At 52.8% G+C, this 19547-nt stretch overlaps 4 protein-coding genes across 4 annotated transcripts; 1 reads left to right on the top strand and 3 right to left on the bottom strand.

Moving 5' to 3' along the window:
- Window positions 1–647: 647 nt before the first annotated feature.
- J7T55_010457 (phosphoinositide 3-phosphate phosphatase) lies at window positions 648–5499 on the top strand (the record flags this gene model as incomplete). Its single annotated transcript, XM_053145002.1, has 7 exons — window positions 648–745; window positions 843–2958; window positions 3035–3099; window positions 3178–3254; window positions 3688–4091; window positions 4168–5065; window positions 5156–5499. The coding sequence occupies 7 exons, from the start codon at window positions 648–650 to the stop codon at window positions 5497–5499; spliced, it is 4002 nt and encodes a 1333-aa protein (XP_052992304.1).
- Window positions 5500–6268: 769 nt separating this feature from the next.
- J7T55_010456 (uncharacterized protein) lies at window positions 6269–8463 on the bottom strand (the record flags this gene model as incomplete). The annotated part of the gene is made up of 4 exons (XM_053145001.1): window positions 6269–6471; window positions 6689–6772; window positions 6959–7025; window positions 7450–8463. The coding sequence occupies 4 exons, from the start codon at window positions 8461–8463 to the stop codon at window positions 6269–6271; spliced, it is 1368 nt and encodes a 455-aa protein (XP_052992303.1).
- A 988-nt stretch (window positions 8464–9451) lies between these two features.
- On the bottom strand, window positions 9452–10249 carry J7T55_010455 (deoxyribose-phosphate aldolase; the record flags this gene model as incomplete). The annotated part of the gene is made up of 1 exon (XM_053144999.1): window positions 9452–10249. The coding sequence occupies one exon, from the start codon at window positions 10247–10249 to the stop codon at window positions 9452–9454; it is 798 nt and encodes a 265-aa protein (XP_052992302.1).
- An 866-nt stretch (window positions 10250–11115) lies between these two features.
- Window positions 11116–17856, bottom strand: J7T55_010454 (uncharacterized protein; the record flags this gene model as incomplete). The annotated part of the gene is made up of 10 exons (XM_053144998.1): window positions 11116–11451; window positions 11516–13100; window positions 13162–13262; window positions 13314–13674; window positions 13725–13796; window positions 13974–14316; window positions 15112–17112; window positions 17246–17367; window positions 17500–17611; window positions 17796–17856. 10 exons carry the CDS (start codon window positions 17854–17856, stop codon window positions 11116–11118), a joined length of 5094 nt encoding a protein of 1697 aa, XP_052992301.1.
- Window positions 17857–19547: the final 1691 nt, after the last annotated feature.

Here is a 19547-nt window from a genome sequence, read left to right as displayed (position 1 = left end):
TTACTTAGAAAATGTTATGATCGACCGTGACCATCGAGATGCCTTTGTTTGGCGACGTGCTCCAAAACTCAACGTTGCGACGCATTGGATTTCATCTCTCGGAGCAGTTCGTGAGGCCCAGGCCAGACCCTGATCAGATCCCCCAGTCCCCCCAAGATCGGCGGCTAGCGACCCAGAAGGTGGGAAGCTCCGGTCGAGTCGAGCTCTAGGCCCCCACCGATTCCCACCAAATAAGACGTCAGGCAGGCCATGACGTAGCTGTCATTGTTCTCTCATGCACTCACGCCTTTGGGCTGCCTCTGCACACGACCACAGCGAAGCTTCTCCTGAACCAAGCTTTCACCCTACAGCCCGGCTGAACTCTCGCGTCAACCTTTCTGCAGGCCGTCCACCACCTCGACAGATTAAGTGGACTTTACCTCTCTGTGACTTGCCAAGGATCTGTCTTTTCTTGAACTGATCGTCTGTCGGCTGTTGCAGGCGTCTACTCTGAGTTCGCTCTTGAGGGACGCTGCAGGTCAACCCTACGCTCTCGTCTCATTACTTTCCTATTGTGACCTAAGGCATCATCCTGTTTTCCTCCTGCGAAATATCTCAGATCTCGTCACGGATCACGCACCACGTGGATTTAGTATATCCATAGAAATATGGCCTCTCTGTTGCGGCAGATCGTCGCAGGCCCTAGAGCCAAACACGCCGAGACGGGTTTGGACCTCTGCTACGTGACTGACGACATCATTGTAACGTGAGCTCTAACTTTCCCGCTGCTGGGCCTCGACGCATTGCTTCTGCAGCCGCATCATGAGATTCACACATACTGACAGCTGATTGCTTCCGAACAGATCTGGGCCGAGCCAGACATATCCCCAACGAGCCTACCGCAACCCCCTCGACCGCCTCGTCGCCTTTCTCGATGCCAAACATCCAGACAACTGGGCAATATGGGAGTTCCGCGCCGAAGGGACGGGATACCCTGATGAGGCAGTCTACGGTCGAATCCGTCACTACCCCTGGCCTGATCACCATCCGCCGCCGTTCAGGATGGTGCCAATGATCATGGCGAGTATGAGGAGCTGGTTGCACGAGGAGGATCTTGCATCATCTGATACCAAGCAGGGTGGAAAGGATGACAAGGGCAAAGAGGTGGGGAAAAGCACTGGCAAAGGCAAAAGGGTCGTTGTCGTGCACTGCAAAGCCGGCAAGGGGAGGTCGGGCAGCATGACCTGCTCGTACCTGATATCCGAGTGCGGCTGGAAGGCAGAGGACGCACTGGCGCGCTTCACCGAGAGACGAATGCGGCCAACATTTGGCGCCGGCGTGTCGATACCGTCCCAGCTCCGGTGGATCAGCTATGCTGACCGGTGGACAAAGGGCGGCAAGAAGTACGTCGACAGGGAGGTCGAGATTCTGGAAGTACATGTCTGGGGTCTTCGCCATGGAGTCAAGGTTAATGTCGAAGGCTTCGCGGACGAAGGCAAGAAGATCAAGGTGCTGCACACGTTCAAGAAAGAGGAGCGCTTTGTGGTACAGGGCGACGCCCCGGGTGGAGGCGGAATGATGGACCTTTTGGGAGATGCGTTCAGTCCTGTCAACGAGGACGACGAGAAGATCTACGAAGAGGCTGACTACAACGAGATCGTCGGAGGCGATGGCGATAAGAAGGGCACCGACTCTGCTAGCAGCAACAACGCCAGCAAGGATTCCTCGCCGTCGCGAAGCAAATCTAAGAAAGGCTCACGGAAAAGTCAGCTGCTCTCCGGCAGTCCCGCTCGCAACTCCAGCGTGAAGAAGATAAGCGCCAATGCTAAGAGCAAGACCATCAATCCTGCTGACTTTGCCAACGCTTCAGGCACTTCCTCTCCTTCCGGCTCCAGCCTTAACGTCCCCAACAACAACGCATCACAGCCATCTCTGTCTCACGCAGCCACATTTGCCGATACCAACGAGCCCGGAGGCATGGCTGTCATTTTCAAGCCCACGTCCCCGGTCCGCATCTCCAACTCGGACGTGAACATCTCTCTCGAGCGGCGTAACCGCGCCCCCGCGTCGCTGGGGCTGACGATGGTCACGGCGGTGGCGCACGTGTGGTTCAACGTCTTCTTCGAGGGCGGCGGGCCAGAAAAGGACGGCCGGGCCGACGAGTCGGGCGTGTTTGCTATAGACTGGGACAAGATGGACGGCATCAAGGGCTCGAGCCGGAAGGGCACCAGGGCAGCGGACCGCATCAGTGTGGTCTGGAGGGTCGTCGGCACCAGTGGGCCCCTTCTGGAAGTCAAGGAGCCAGGCGAGGGAAGCCCTGTGCCGGAGATGAGGCCTGCAGACTGGAAGGGCGCGCAAGGCGAAGACCCTGGTGCGGACCGGAAACTGGGTTTGAGGGCCGAGACCTCGGCGAGTGCGTCTGTTAGTAAGGCCAGCAGTGTGAAGAGCACGGAGGGTGAAGGCAGCAAGGGAACCGCTGGGAATGGCAAGGATAGTGACGAGGAGTCGCTGAGTGCTGTGAAGAGTAGTGATCCATCAGGCCAAGAGCTGAAGGACAGCGACTCGGCGAAGCTGCCCCCAACCCAGGCGAAGCCTCAGGAGAGCTCTGGCAACGCTTCCAGTGCAGAAGAGCTTTCGGAGCACGAAAAGAAGGTAGAGGCAACGAGAGGTCGCACGGCCAACCCTGACGAGGCCAGTGGGGCATCAGCGTCGGAGGAGCAGCTGCTTGAGGCTGCATATGCGCCTGTCCGGGAAGCCAGGGCCGGCAAGGCCAGTGAGTCTGCCATCCTGCAGAAGCAGGCTGAGGAGGAGGCTTCAAGCGCTAATCCGCCTGAACAGCACCAGGAGAAAGAAGGTGACGACGACAACGGCCACGATGGTGGTGAGCGCAAGCTCGGCTTCTTCAGGGCAGGGAAGAAGCTGTTACCACTGCACCCGAAGAAAGCTGACAAGGATGGTCAGGACCCTAGGCTAATGAACGTGAGTGTCAAGAAATAAAACGACAACCGCGTGGAGATGTGGGATAGTCGAGTTTCTGTTTGATGGCATCGGATAGCAGCAGCATTATGCGTATACGCGGACGGAGTCTTGTACGAGCAACAGCGTGCTTAACATAAACGTGTTCGACAATACCCCGAATAGACTGCATTTCTTTTCATCCTTCACGTGTGACCCACAACCGTTTTGCACGACACTCAGACGCGTCACCTCTGTAGGCATCTCCGACGATAGCAGCGTTGGAGTCGTCCAGCTGCTCGACCATTGGCCTTCGTCCTGTTACTCAGCAGGGCCGAACCGCGAGGATCGACTGCCGGAGAGGGTGGTCAGAGGCTGGCTCTCCCCGCATGAGCTACTGCCAGCGCCTGACTCCGCAGCATCTCTGTCCTTGGTCTGGGGTGGTCTGGGGTAGATCTGGCGGAGTAACCTCTTTAGATTTCGGCCTGCATGGGTCCCCCCGGCGTCGAAAGGAGCGAGTTCCAGGCGAGTTCACGCCGAGGCGCGGGGGGGCCGGCCCCGATGATATGCGGAGTCCGAAGAGGGCCGTATATCTTCCTTGTGACGGCATAATTAAGCTTTGCTGCTGCTGACGTGGTATTTATAGAGGATATTTGGAAGCATCTGTCACACCTCAAGGCATATATACATAAGCCAGGCTCGTCTCAGTCCGCCAGCCATCGAGCTGGAAGACATCGAGGACACAGCAAACAGCGAGACGAGACCCCAAAGACCTGACGACGACGACCATGTTCCTCCACCAGCTTCTTCCGGCTCTGCAAGAGCGCCTGGCCACGCACCCTATCCAGACGACCTTGGCCGCGTTCATCCTCACACTCATCTCCTACGTCGTAATTAATGAGGTTGTCCGCTACCAGGCTCGTGTCCCTGGGATGGCGGGCCCCCCCGGGCTGCCGCTCATCGGAAATTTATGGTCGATCCGCTCTAATGCCTCGGCACAGTACCGCGAGTGGTCCCGGAAGTACGGCGATGTGTACCAGGTGCAGATGGGGAATGTGCCTGTAGTAGTTGTCAACAGTGCCAAGGCGACCAAGTACCTGTGGGTGGGACAGAGCCAGGCGCTGAGCTCGAGGCCTGTCACTTATACGTTTCACAAGGTGGGTCACCTTACCTACTTGCCTACAGCAGATAGTGATATTCGACTTGAGCTTGAGCTGAACTGACATCTCCCAGGTGGCATCCAGCACTGCCGGCCTGACTATCGGCACATCGCCTTATGATGACTCCCTCAAACGCCGCAAGAAGGGCGTCGCTGTGGCAGTCAACAGGCCCGCCATCGCCAGCTACGTGCCATACCTGGACATCGAGTCGCGGACCTTTGTGCGAGACCTGCTCGAGTACGGGAAGGCCGGCTCGAAACCCATTGACCCCTTGCCCTTCATTCAACGGCTATCCCTAAGCCTCGCGGTGACCATCAACTGGGGCGTGCGCATTCCCAGCGTCGAGGACCCGATGTTCAGCGAGATCGTCGCGGTAGAGGAGGAGCTGAACCGCTTCCGCAGCACGACGGGCAACCTGCAGGACTACATCCCGCTGCTGCGGCTCAACCCGATCAACGCGACGAGCGCCAAGGCGCGCGAGATGCGCGACCGGCGCGACGCGTACCTGCACCGCTTCAACAGCGACCTCAAGGCCAAGGTCGACAAGGGCACCAACAAGCCCTGCATCCAGGCCAACGTCATCAAGTACAAGGAGGCCGCCCTCACCGAGGTCGAGCTCACCTCCATCAGCCTCAGCATGCTCGGCGGCGGCTTCGAGACCGTCAGCACCACCGTCCAGTGGAGCATGGGCTACTTTGCGCAGCACCCGGAGATCCAGGACAGGGCCTTTGCGGCCATCAGGGACTTCCAGGGCCTCGCGGGCGAGAAGGGCGAGGATGTTGACCCGCTGCCTGATGCGGCGGACGAGCAGAAGTGTGCGTATATCAATGCGCTGTCGCGGGAGGCGCTGCGATATTTCACTGTTATCCCGCTTAACTTGCCGCGGGAGAGCATTCGGGATGTCGAGTATGAGGGCATGAGGATACCGAAGGGAACAACGGTTTATATGAACGCTTGGGCATGTAACTACGGTGAGTATATCTATTTCTCCCACGTCCCCTACACTACAGTTGTCATCACAGCAGTATTCTAGATATCACCGACTAACCCATGAAAAACAGACAACGACCTCTGGGAAGACCCAGACGTTTTTCGGCCAGAACGCTGGCTCGAGAAGCCCGACGCGCCGCTCTTCACCTTCGGCCTGGGCTATCGGATGTGTGCAGGCCACCTCCTGGCTGCGAGAGAGGTATACCTGATCTTCATGCGGCTGCTGGCCAGCTTCCGGCTCGAACAGCCGCCCGGCGTGGCCGCCGCGGAAGTTGACCCAGCCCGCGGGTTTAAGAACCCGCGGGACCTGATCATGGCGCCGCACAATTACGAGGTTCTCTGTGTGCCGAGGAATGAGGCGAGACTTGAGAAATTGCTGGCGGAGGCTGAGGCGCAGGTTGGGGAGAAGGAGTGAAGGGAATAACAGGCTGGTGATTGACGCTGTAGATTGATGCTCCGCAATCATGCATAGATTGTCTAGACAAAGTGCTCTTCGCCAAATTCTAGCTCCGAGATTTGAACATTGTGCTTGTCTAAGTGAAAAGTTTTCCGGAGCAAAACTCGTGACAGATGGCGGAGATGACACTGAAAGTTATGGTCGTCGATGTGGCTGGGGATCTAGATTGCTCAGCGCATCTCTTCGACCCCTGGATTCATCTCGGTGCCGCATCTTGGATCTATATATACTCTCTAACATGTTTCCAGTTAGTTTGAATACTCATTTCCAATGACAATGCATTATTTGAAGCTGCCCTATAAGTCTGTCTTCGATAATTCGAAACCTACTTTCCAAACGCCGCATTATGAGCAACGTGGTGTACCATGATTATACCCATCTTTATTCTCAAAAGGCTTAACCATATGAAGTGGTAGGCCTATAGAAAATGGTCTTGGTTTCTCCCGAAATAGATCAGGTATGTCACTACGGCAAGATTTTATATGAGTAGTGGAAAACCGGAGCCAAGGAAAGAGCAAATCATATTTTTCGCACTTTCTAGCTACAGCTGTTCTCCAGTGCGATGGTGGCCTGGGAAGAGAACAGTTCTGGTGGGGCAGGGATGCATGTCAAGGCAGCCACTGTGCAGTACGATGAATCTATTCACGCCACATGCCCGAAAACTGTTGCTGGCCCTCATACCGCCCGTTGCCACAATTGATGGCAGGACGGCACCCCGCTAGCCTGCCTACAAGTGGCTGTTGTGAGCCCTGCAGGCGTACTCGCCGGCCGGGCAATTGGGGCCCCAAGCCTCGACGGTGCATTGGATTCTGGGGTCTCTATTGTTGCTGTTGTTGTAACAGCAGCAGGTGTTAAACGTGAGCCTGGCCTGGGCTGAGCCAGCGAGCAGCGCAGTTGCGATGATGACGAAGACCTTGGCGTGCATCGTGTCTGAGTTTTTGTTCGAAATGTTCTAAGGTGTATGGTTGGTCTGAATCGACTTCAGATGATTTGATGTATTGTGAATTGACTATGTTCGCATACAAGGCCAACAGGCTGCGCTTTCATATAGTGCGCGCTTCTTTGACCCGTCCGACCCGCTCATCCTCGGCGTACGTGACTTTTTGATAGACGTCTGAAACCTGGAACAGATCCGCCATAGACTTACAATGTCTGCCGTAGAAGATCAATGGGTTTACAATACTCTTGAACCACGTGGCGAGTGGTGGCAGCGCGTCCTTCTTTGAAATGGCTGCTATTCAGACTCGTATGGGGTTAGACCGGAAGGCTCGGAGCAACATATGGATGGGTTGTCGGCAGGGAATTGGCAAAAACATAGAAATAGGTACAAAAGCGAACGCGGAAGGCTTGAAAATATTTTCTAGGTGTGTAGAATCGCCCAATTAGATGCAAAGAAATCGTCCCCGTCCAAGTTAACATTTCGTTGGCGTGCGCTTGACGGTGTACTTGTCACGATCCCGGCTCAGGTAAGTGCCCACACCCAGCTGAATACACGAGATAACAACGTTATCATTTGTGCGGTATTATACGGAACGGTCTCGGGATGTTGCGGCATCCGGATTTGGCTGCCAATTTGTCTTGTATTTTTGTACCTTGTAGGGTTCATTCTTGTGAAAGAGAATCTCTACAACTCTGTATCAAATTGCACCCAATAACGGGCTGCTCATCAACATCACCAATGTTTAACAGAAGACCTCATGATATTAAGCGTAATTCAATCAAGGTACATATCTGATTTTAGTGTGATAGATTGTACAAGATTAATGGAATAAAAACCCCCGAAGCTGGTATAATTATGCTGATATCCCTCCGTGAGACCAATCATGCCAGTACAGGAGTTCATAGCCAACAGCGAATTAGATACTCGCGAAATTACAACCAGGCAGAGGTCATATTCGGGCCGCTCACATAGACGTTGATCTGCATAGCCTGGAGCTCGTCGTTGTAATACTGGAGCACTTCGAGGGTGTCACCAGTGCCGCCGAAGGGAGCCACCATTTTGATGGTACCAAGGGCTTTCATCGCCTCATAGTATTCCTCCTGCGCTTCCTGTGCCGCGGTCATCTTGTTTGGGATGAAGGCCGATACATTCTTAGCGTAGGGGAAGACCGTGCCCGGAATAACACCACTAGTCACAACAAAGCCTAACTCCTCGTCGACAACCAGAGCCACTCGAGCGTTCGCATCGGTGGGATGATCGTCCGGCCATGTGCAACCAAGTGGGTCGCTGGAGGCGTTCTCGTAAGTCCCGGTATCGATGACTTTCCAGCCTAGCTCGGTGAACTGGCAGTCGTCACTGACGGTGACTGCGAAGTCGCTGGACTCAGCAAAGAGGGATTCGCTCAGGGCGTATAAAGTTTCACGGCTCGCCTTGGTACGATTGGCAGGCGGGTTCATCAGCACCTCGTAGTTTGCCGGAAGTTCTTCAGCTGAGAAGGAGAAGCCGTGGTCGCCTCGATTGCGATTGATGAACAACTCAAGCTCGGTGATCTGCTGGTCGACCACCGCGATCCGGCCTCGCAGGACGGCTTCCGTCGCGTCATTGCCTTCGCTGATGTCCAGGGAGAAGTACGCCGTGCCATTCGTGGTGTCGATCGCCAGCAGGCTCGGTGCGCCGGCCTTGGTAATAGTACGCCACGAAGTCATCATGCTGAGCGCCGCCGGGTGCGAATTTTCAGTCGCCTTATAGATCGATGCCAGGGGCAAGCTATACGGGTCGTGGGACACCATGGAGTCTAGGATCTGGGTGACGATAGTTGTCATGCACTCGCGGGAGCAGTCTGTCGTGTTCGCCGCTGCCGCTCTGCTGTGGACCAAGGCGGCGGCAGCAGGCACCTGCTGAGACGCTCCACCCACCGCCAACATGGCAGCCGACAGGCCCAGGGATAGGTGAAGCATTCTGAGTAGACTTGGTGCGTACATTCTGGAATACTGACTAAAGGCAAAAGCGACGTTGCTGACTGATACCAGGTGAGGCTGTACAACCTTCTGGCAGAAAACTCCTAGTGGACGTTTTTGTCCGTGAAAAAGCACATACTTTATACCTCAACCTCCAAATCAGGCCGCGCGTACTGTTCATCATTCCGTACGTCACGCTACTACCCCATGAAGGCCAACATCGAAATATCTTCCCGCAGTATGAGAAAGGCATTACAGCCAATTTCACACTCCACATTCTCGAATCCGGGGTATTAGTGTCGGCTGCATTTTCGGCCCCGCACGCGGCCCCATCCGTGGCTTTCCCATCGGCCCCACCGTGCATACATGGTTGTATTACCCCAGGGGTTCGTCTGAACGCGTTTATCCATAAACAATGTTCGATGCTCTAGAACCAGACCACGTGTACAACCCCTCTGATCCTCTTTGGTATCCTTGTATTGTCGATCGAGCTGTATTGGCGGCACATGGTCATTCTTTTAGGAATAGGTTTGTCTCTGCGGCGACCGGTACTTTGCTGCGGCAATGCGTCGGTAGAGGCCTTGCATTTATCTATTGGTGACGAAAGTATACACTCAGATAGTCCTTTGAATTACAGTGAGCGTCTCATTCGCTTTGAAACTTTTCTAAATCACTAAAACGTCTATAAATCATTCCCAGCAAGCGAAAGGCTTCGTCTCGGTGCCTGAGCCTCCCTCAAAGGAAGGGCACCTTAACACTGCCCATACTTTGTTATTGCGAACCATTGGTATAGATATGTCGGCGACTTTGTGTATGTCTTGTCTTTTAACTTGACGCCTATGATTATGGGCTCTTGGATTATGAAATGTCAGTCCAGATGATTTCTGCATTTTCCCTCTTTTGCCATACTCGCGGACCCTTCAAGCCTGCAAGACATCGTTCCTTAGCATCTTCCTGTAGCCTATTTGATCCTGCCATGCTGTCCATGGTACAACTGCACTTTTGGTTCCCTTCAGTAACCGCCAGGGGCAGTGCTAGCTATTGGCTTAAAGTTGATAGTAGTTGGCTTGTCTGTGATACCTCTCGCGACAGCCTCCTTCATAATCGCCACCGTAGCGGTCGCACCAATCCGCGTAACTCCAAGCGACATTACGTGCAGCAGGTCATCGAGACTCCGGACGCCACCGGCAGCCTTGATCTGAACCTTGGGCTTGGAGTGTTTGCGCATGAGCTTAAGGTGCGGGACGGTAGCCCCAGCGTATGTGTACAGCCCGCTTGGCTGCTTGACGAAGCCGTAGCCCGTCGAGGTCTTGACGAAGGCGACGCCAATCTCGGAGCAGATCTCGCACAGGCGGACGATGTGCTGTTCCTCCAGGAAGTCGTTCTCAAAGATGACCTTGAGCGTGGCACCGTGGCGCACGACCGCGTCGTTGATCTGCTTGATCTCGTGGCCGACGTACGCCCAGTCGCCGCCCAGGGCCTTGCCGATGTTGATCACCATGTCAATCTCCTTTCCGCCCGCCTCCGCGGCCTTGGTCGCCTCGAAGACCTTGACTTCGGTCGTACTGTTACCGTGAGGGAAGCCAATCACAGGGCAGACAAGCACGTCGGTGCCCTCGAGAGCCTTTTTTGCGCGGGGGATGAGGTATGGCTTCACGCAGGCGGTGGCTACGCCGTATTCCTTTGCTATTGTGAGACCGGCATCGATGTCGGCATCGGTCATGGTCGGATGCAGGAGTGAGTGGTCAATCATCTTGGCGACCTGTTTCAGGGTCACAGTGATTGTGTTTGGTGAGTCGCTGTCGGCCATTTTGTTGGTATTCTGGTAGACCGCCAGCTCGAGAAGATAGATGGTTGACAATCTTTAGGTTAAAAAATGAGAATGATGGACGAACTTGGACTACTCACAGAATCAATTCGAAATCCGCGGCTCAAACGGCTTATATAGTCAAACTTCATCCAGCCTCGCTCAGCCTTGTCAAGCCAACAACACGCAGGCGTTCAACCCGGTGGAAGCTCATACCATATTGAGACTAGCGCGACCGGATTGATATGGCGGAAATTTTGACTTTGTCCTCCAACATTCTCAGTACCACGGGATCATCACACACCGAAATCTGTGTAAAGTCTTGCGGAACCAAGCCGAACCAATTGTCGCCACGTAGACATTCAGGTTCGCACGGCGTCGAGCTGAACAAATACACGAGGATGGCGACGACCCTGTATATCAAATCGAATACCTGATATTGATCAATTTCGACCTGATTGAGGCCTGTGAAATTATTTGTAGCAGAGTAGATTGACTATAGTTTTCGTTGCACCTCAACGGCGAAGCGCAGGCAAAAGCTTTTCGTCATTACATGTACCTTGCGCAACCTTTTCGACTTCAAAACCAAGCACCTGTTCGGTCGTGATATCCTGACAACTTTGACTTTGACACAACGTCAACGAAACCCGAATGAATATGTTTCAAAAGCATTTATAATGAGTTTGAAATTGTACGCAAGTATTTCTACATAGATGATCACAATCGCGGACCCCCATCCATAGCGTATTTAATTGCTATCGCTTGGAAGCTTTCAGACTTGTCTTCGCTTGACTTCTGCATCTCAACAGCTTCCCAGATTGCTCTGCGGGGTCTAAAATGATTCCAATGCGACTTTGAGGGTCGCCAGCTTAAAGAAACGCATTGAACCGATCCTTGATTTGCTTTTCGGTGTGCTTGTTCAGACCCAGTCCGGCCAGAGTGATCTCGCCATGTATTAATGCAGTTGTGTCAGCAGTGGACAATCTGAAAACTTCTATGATCTCCTTGATCAAATGTATGCGCCTTGAATACCGTGAATTCTGCCTGGATATTTCTATGGCAGAATCATTTGCGTTGGAGTATGCTATGTCAAGGTACAGATCATACGCTGACAATGATCGGGGCATGCAGGACTCCAGCAGCCAACATCTTGAGGGAAGCCGAATCTCTTGCACGAGCTCATCTTTCTTATGATCTGCTTTCCACTGATATTTTGCATGTCAATTAGTGGTGTTCAGCATCGATCAAAGGGCGAGAGCAATCACGTACAGAAAGAAACTCCTCCAGTGCCTCGCCGGTTCTCTTTGAATCTTCCGTCCTCTCTTTCGCGATTTGCTTGAGGTGCTCGTCATTTCTATCTTTGAAAATCTCCAGAAGCTGTTTTTGCAGGTCTTTCACCGGCTTCAAAGCCAAATCGCGCATTCCCTGATCAAGTATATTAATAAAATCGCTCTCTTCCTCGAGGATGTCGACTATATCCTCTTCGCCCATAGCTTTCGGGTATGTCTCGAACCTGGATTCCGAGGGAAATCCCAAGCCCCGGTGGCAACAGACATGAGTCATACCCAGCTCGTCGAACTTAATCCTGCGAATGAAGGACAACAGGAATCCCTTCACTGCGTCCTCCCCATGGACTTCTCGTAGGATCGATTGCCACTCAAAGGCACACAACAAATTCGCGTTTGGATTGTGCGCATACAGGGACCATTCTCGCTCGAAGTCGATTCCAAATACAGCGGATGATGAGCAACCTTGAGGGCTGCATGAGCATTTACAATCGTCAGAATAGCGATGATCTGCACCTCGCTCGAGACAGCATCGTATCTGTTGAAGTGTAACCGACTCTCTTGTACCGCAGTCTTGGAGACTTGATAACAAAACCAAGAGCAGTGTCCTACCCGTTGCGTCCACGTGGTTGATATCAGTTCCATGATCAACGAAAAAATTGAGCAACGCTTTGTTGTGCATCTTAGAATGCATCGCGAGCCTCCCGTCGCTGTTGGGCTGGTTGAACCCGTTAAAACCACGACACACGAGAGCTTCTGCCTCCTCGACTGTCTCGGCGTAGTGCATCAGGTTGTTGTCGGTCACAGATTGAGAAGAGTCGTTGAAACAGAAATTGACATCGTCGCAGAGCCGAATAATCTTTGACACATGCTGCCGTCTTGTGTCCTCCGTAACATCAAAGAGGCCTGATGTCATTGCTCGGAATACCACAAGTTTTACAAACACTTGATAGACTTTGTGTGGGTAAATGTCTTGTAAAGCCGAGAGCGTCTTATGAATCAAGTTCCAATGGCCGCGAATGATGGCATAATCCAAAAAGGTGCGGTTGAAACGGTGGTCTCGTAGGCCAGGATTTGCTCTCTTCAGAAGGAGATGGACGGCGACTTCCTCAAAGCCCATACCTGCGGCATACATCAAGGGTGTTATCCCCCACCTATCGGTCGAGTCCAAATCGTGGCCCAGGTCCAGCAGCATTGTTACGTTCTGTATGTTGCCAACCGCTAGATGCAACGAGGATTGCCCCAGAAAGTTTACCGTGAAAAGAGGCTCTCTTTGATTGTGAAGCCTTTGTTCTGGACTTGGATAAGCTGATTCGTCCAAGATGATTGCTTGCATCTCGGTAACTCCGGCAAATCCTGGCTCATGACGCACAATCAAGGCAAAGTAATCGATGAAGAAAGGATCAGGAGTGATCGACTCCCATCTCCAATTGGGACTGGATGGCTCTGGCCATTGATTCGTGGCTGGAGGATCGATAGAAACGGGTGCAAAGCCGTGGTTGAGGATAGTTTCGAGCAGATCCAGGTGCCAACCTTCGCCAATCCAGTTCGAGCAGTCGTTCAGAAGTCTGGAGTTTCGCTCATTTAGCCTCAGTTTTCTCCGGTACCCCATGACAAGGGCAGACTTACTTAGGATCTTCAGCAGCAAAGTCCATACCGAGCTCCGAAAGGAAGAAATCCAGCAATTCAAACTGGTTCTTTTGGACTTGCCATGGGGAACTGATGAGATGCTGCCAAAGTTTAGAATTGCTTCATAGGCATGCTCAAGGACATCAACTCACTCGAAGGTAGCTTTTTCCTGCCGGATTAACGTGACGCTTGAAGTGCACAGGATTGGACCGGTACACATCTCGGAGCCTCTGCTTGGTTTCTTCTACACTGATAAAGCAGTGCCTACACAGGAAGAGCGCCTCAAACCCCGGTGAAACGTTTTTGACAACATGTTGAATGGCCAGTGCCGGTTTGAGATCATATTGGCCGTTGTCGCGGATGAAAGCAAAGCCTACGGTCACGGCGTGGGGAATGTTGATCCATGTAAGAGCCAGCCGCAGCTTTGCGCTCCATTCGCATCTCGTACTGCAGCAAGTGCTGCATTTATGCCGGAGGCCCATAGAAGGGGTGAATTCCAGCCACCAGAACCGCCTTGAAACATAAGACAGCTGATTATGTGAACAGGCCTCGCCAATCCTAACATCAAGTCTCCTTCTGCGAACGGTCGGTCGGTTGTCAGGGCAAGGCGGATGCGCAACTGAAGCGTCACGAGTCTGCGTATGCTCTATGGTGGAGATAGTGCCAGCGGTCACATACGGAACCGGACCTATTCGCCCGACTTGACTGAGCTCGAGTTGGTTTAACAGAATGCTTGCCCTTGATTGGAAATAGATTTAGGTCCAAAGTCATCTGCAGCATCTAAACCGGGGAATGCACTACTAAACACTTACAAGAACAATTTTTCCATGATCTCTTGCACTTTCCTTCTTATATCCTTGACATTATCTTCAGCCTTGAGAGTCAGCTGCGTCGTCAAAGATTTTATTCGACTCGTTCGAGACTTGTTGTGTCCGAAAGCTTGCGCTAGTTTGTCTAGTTCGGTTTCAATCTCGGTGAACATCCGTTGACAGCTTTCGATTGCGAGGGCTACTAGAAGGTTGTACTGAGAGTCTTTCATGTCGTTAAGCACCTTCTGCAATATCTCAAGGTCTGCTGCGACGGATTCCAAGTCCACTGGAGCCTGATGGCGGTTGTAGCTCATCGCTCTTCGTATGGTTTTGATACCATTTCCGACTTGTAAGAGAAAAGATGCAATTCCCATGCCGGCAGATATGCCGCCCACAATTTCAGCCATCATTCCGTGCTAATTTCTCAAGGCGTGCAGAAATTGATGGAGCTGTTGGTGAGAGGGAAATCCAAAGGCGGACTGAAGACAGACCACGCTGTTTATTCATCGAAGGCTCGTCTTCGGAACAAGAGCACAACTGTGCCCACCGGTGGGCAGGGATAGATTGAGCGAGGTGGCTCATTGGTATGCAGGTGTTGCACAGCCACTCATCCTGCATATAACACTAGCACAGGAATGTCTCCTCTATAGTCTTCGGGCAACATGAAAGTGAAAATGAAACTGTAAGACATCTGGAAGCTTTGTTGCTTACCCTCTTCCAAGCTGACGCGTGCACTGAAACGTGACAGTATAATTACCTACCGATTTCCGACGTGTACTATTACCTGTGCCAGGATGATACAGGCCTGTATAAAGTCACTCGTGTCAAACAATTGATAGTCTCTAGACATGTACAAACTTTTTACCCAGGGGACCATCGAGTAGGCTCTTTTCAATCACATTAAGCATTTATCGAGAGAAATGATTCGAGTCCCATATCCAGCTTTGGTCCTGAATGCTAAAGCAACTGCTGGTGGAATACTCAGCATCCGCAAGCGATAACGTCCCAGCCGTCGGTTCATCGGGCAAGCAAATAATAGCTGTGCATCATCAAATTAGATAAGCCAAGGTTATTTCTATCAAGGGTAAAGAGAGCTTCGCACAGAGAGAGGGAGACAGGGGAAGGGGGAGATGAGGCGTACCTTGCTCAAAGTCCAAGAGCGCTTGGGTTATAGTCGGATCCTCGTAGAAGTTGAAGCCCGGAGTCACAATGTCGCCGGAATCAGCTACTGGCATGGCCATGGCGGCAGCATCCGAAGGAACCGAATTGTGAGGTTGGCCCTGGGAGTGCGACCGCGTCTGGTAGGACTCGTCTTGCGTCCCAGCTTGGCGCTCGACACCGGATGCCTGCTCCTTCGGATCATCCCGAGGCACTCCATCGATGTGATCATCACCGCCTCTCTCGACCGCTACTACCGCTGGAACAGCCCCGTCACCAGAGCGGGGGAACTCAAGCATCTCCTTCATCTCCTTTGTCAGCACCAGAGACATGAGCTTCTTGAGGATGCCCAGCCCCTGCTCAGCAACAATAGACCTGGCCTTCAAGCGTGACTGCATTTCCATCAGCCGCCGAATACCCATTTTACAATCATGCGACTCCTGTGTGAGGGGCGTCAGCGTTGTTAGGATCGACAGCACAATCGCGGCTGTAAGCAGGTGCAGGGACACGAAGGAGACGGCGTAGGTGTCGGCGACGCCCTGGAAGACAGGCAAGGAGCCGATGTTGGATATCTCCAGAGCGGCCTCGCGGCAGACCTGTATCGAGGACTGCCACGTATCCGCGGTTGCTGAGATGGTCGATGTGGCGGTGTTGTTATTTTTTGTTGGCGAGACCACCATTCGATACGAGAGGAGTCGTCTGTGGATCAAGATTTTGGCATTTTCGAAGGCTACCTTGAGAGCGAGCGCTTGAAGCTGAAAGAGATGATGTTGATGCGCCCTTTCAGACAACTTATCGGAGCCATTAAGATTCGGAAATGGCTCGAGGCACGCTTCTTTAGCATCAGTGAGGATGGACGGGCGCAGCTGCAACGGGAGTCTCGCATGCCACTCGCGGAGCCTCCTGTCAAGACTGGTCACACTTGTCATCAAACCTTGCAAACGTTGCCTGTCGGCCGCGCCAGAGTTGCTGCTTGTAGGTACACGGCGCCGCCGCAGCCCATACAGATCCGTCAACACCGCCTTAACGATGATGGCCAGCTGGGCCATGGCGTGTTTGTACGAGAGGAGCGTTGCTTGTCCTGTTTCTTGCCTTACAGCAGAATCCCACGAAGCATCACCCGACCTCAGCGGATAGGGATTGAGAAGCTGGACATCACAGTCATCGTCATTGATACTCAGCGGAAAGCCGTAGAGCATTGAACAGGTCGTCTCAATCTCGTATACGGCCCACCAGCACCTCTTGCGCGTCTCCTCGGCGCGCTGCCCCGGGTCATCAAGGTCGGGCGGGCCAGTGCCACCAACCTGGGGCCGCCGCCTGTGCAAGTTCAGCGCCTGTGCGATGCGCAAACCACACCCGCAGATCGGCCAAGCCAGCTCCGGCTCGCCGTGGTACAGATGGAAGCTTCCCAGCAGGACACAAACCTGCACCGCCTCAATGCACCCTCGCGAAACGATCTCGAGGAGCCGTAGCCGAAGCGTCGTCAGCAGCTGTTGCTGCAGGACGTCTGGCTGGATGCCGCACTCAATGAGCCTAGCCCTCTGCCGGCCGTTGATATACCGCAGACTGACGACGCAGACGGCCGTAAAGACAGCCACAGAGCCTAGGCCAACACTGGTGGGCTGCGGCCGACGGTGCTCGTCGAGTTCCCTATACAGACATCGGAATAGCTCTCTGAAATCACTCTGATGGAAGACTAGCATAAACCAGTGCACTCTGTCAAAATAGTTGTCCACCAATAGAGCGGCGGGAGCGAGTGAAGGCAGCAAGGCCACGAGTTCAGCCTCTGCAGGACTAGGCCTGGCTCTTTTGACCTGCTGTCCTGTAGTGCTCTGACTAGGGTTGTGACGATCCTTCTGCATCTGTTCAGCCGGTAAATCAGGGAATACATCATCAGATGCTTGCACAGTGCCACCAGTGTCAGCGGGTGTATTGTGTTCTTTTGTCCAGTGGCTGGCGGAAAAGGCCGAAGTCTCTGGCCCGCCTGGCGAAGTGGTTTCGTGTTGGTGAAATGCCTAAAACAGAGTTCATGTAAGAAAACTATGCACGGAGAGCTCACACCCCACTTGGAATTATCAAGTGTGCGCTGTGGCGTAAGGTTGCGCTGCACTGCTTACCTCTTCCATGAACTGCACGGCCGCGGAACTTGAAACCCAAGGTGATGAGCCTGTCGCTTGAGGCGAAGACGGCGATGGCGATGGTTCCTCGGATACCTCTCGCCTGTCCTGTGTGCTGATGCCTACGGAGCTGTTTCGCTCAGGCAGCAGGACCATTGGAGACACTGTAGATGGAGCAGTGTGCTCGACATTGGAAGCAGGGCGTGGCCGTTTTGCTGCCGGCTGTTCTGCCGGACTTTCACGTTCGGCGCGACTTGACTTTGGACTTTGACCTGGTTGATGAGTCTTCCACACGGTTGGTCTTATGGCTGCAGAGCAGGTTGCACCGGCTCTCAAGCAGAGCGTGCATGGGCGCTGGACGTCGCACTACGCTTGACCCACGTGGTCAGTCAAGATCCCCTCTCGCCCTCCTGTCACGGAAAGGACTTGCCGGACTGGAAGATGGGGCTAAGACTGAACGGAAGTATGCTTGCCTTGAGCTTTTGCTGTCTGCAGCGCTGGCATGCGCTCGGCACCCTCTTCTTTTGAAAGGATCCTGCCAGTGGTGAACCGGATGCGAATACGGGTCCCAAAGGAGCCGGTGGCTGCGAGTCTGCCTTGGATGGACCCATTCCTTTCTGAGCAGTCTGCTAACGGCAAATATAGAGAAAATGATGCAATACACAGGGAGACGAAATGAATGACCGGAGCCGGGCGGGAAGAGTAATGGAAGACCTCGATCTTCGATGCTCTGCGTTTGTTCCGGGCGGGACTAGAAAGGGCAATTCTGATCCGAGACACGGCAGTCGAGCTAAACTGTAATCGGAAGTAACGTTCCGCCGGAACTGTATACAATTAGTGTAGTGGCCTCTTGACGCATCCCTGTTGACAACGACTCAATGTTCAGTAACTCATATTTTTGAAGGTCGAATCTGTAATAACGTATTGTTGAATTAGTTCAGAATTGAAGATAATTATGCATCACGACTCCCTTGATTTCTGTATCCGTCAGCGTACGAAGAGATCACTGCACGGCCCAAAGGCTGATCACAACAAAAGTCACTCTCAAGCATGCGTCAATACCTTCTGCAGTTCACAATTCCATGTATGGTGGCGACGCTGTGCAACGTCTTGAAACCCACAATAAATTTAGGCATCGGCCTCAAATTCTGAGCACATCAGCCCGTTCATGCATCGAAGAAATAGGGAGGCCGCCCCTGCATCTTCCTGACCGGCTGCACGTTGCATATCCCAGCCTTATGCTGCGACCAGTATCGGGGCGATTGATTGATCTGGTTCACGGGCTCCTAAGCAGTAGACAGCTCGGCCTCGTCGACCGCTCCCCGCCCCCAATTGCCTCTCTTTCCAGGGTCTGTTGATGGACGAGCTCTGACTACTCCTTGGCCTTCACGTTGTGCTTGCGGTGATATAGATGCCGAGAGGTAGCTTTCTCTCGTGGCGATCCCGGAAGATACGGTAGGCAAGTCATCTCGTCACATGGGCTCTTCATATTCGCAATCTTCTTGAAGGTGCGGTGACAGGGAAACGAATTCCTTGCCTTGACAATTACAAGCACATCTGAGCCCTAGCAACCATTTTTCATGCCATTTGTTTCGCCGTCTCGGAACTGTGTGTACATCATGTTACCATCGGCTTGTCATTTGAGTGAATGAATTAACAATATCCTTAGGACGATGATGGATTCACACAAACCATGGTGTCACTATATTGAGTTCCATCTTAGTCCCAAGTTCTCGTTTAAACATATCTTGGCCCTGAATCATATCCTATCGCCTACTTGGTAACTAAATTGACTGATGTTACCTCAGAGGAGCCCAGCAATGGCTCCAGAGCTTAATGTCCTGGGAGGATACTGGATCAAGTCAGCAAGATTAGGCACAAATACAAAATTATAAACAGGGTGTATGGATAAAGGGCCAGCAACATACAAGTCCGTAAGTATCTTTTAAACAACCAGCAACTTCTCTTGCCAACTCTTCTTATTTTTTCATGGACTCATCTTCGGTCAAAACTTCCATTATTTCTTGGTGGATCAGAAAGCGATACCCCTGAGCCGGGTACCCGTGCTGCCTGGCGTATTCCAGGCAGACTTGGGCGTTTTGTCGGCGGGTCGATTTTATTTCTTCCTTGATCTGCTTTTCCACCATATCAATATAGAACTACAACATTTTGCTGTCGGCCTTTATGGCGCCAGCAACCGTGGCTGGAGACGACTCGGCTCCGCTCTTAGTGACTTTTTCTTTCGGTGTAGGGACAAGCTGGTTTTGAGATTTCGTCGGGTCGGTTGGCATTATGACCTCAG

This window comes from Diaporthe amygdali, assembly GCF_026229845.1.
Source record: "Diaporthe amygdali strain CAA958 chromosome Unknown NODE_19_length_847323_cov_64_739301, whole genome shotgun sequence".
In the NCBI taxonomy this organism is placed as follows: Eukaryota; Fungi; Ascomycota; class Sordariomycetes; order Diaporthales; family Diaporthaceae; genus Diaporthe; species Diaporthe amygdali.
The sequence above is the reverse complement of the archived record's forward strand: the minus strand, read 5'-3'. Positions and strand labels throughout refer to the sequence as shown.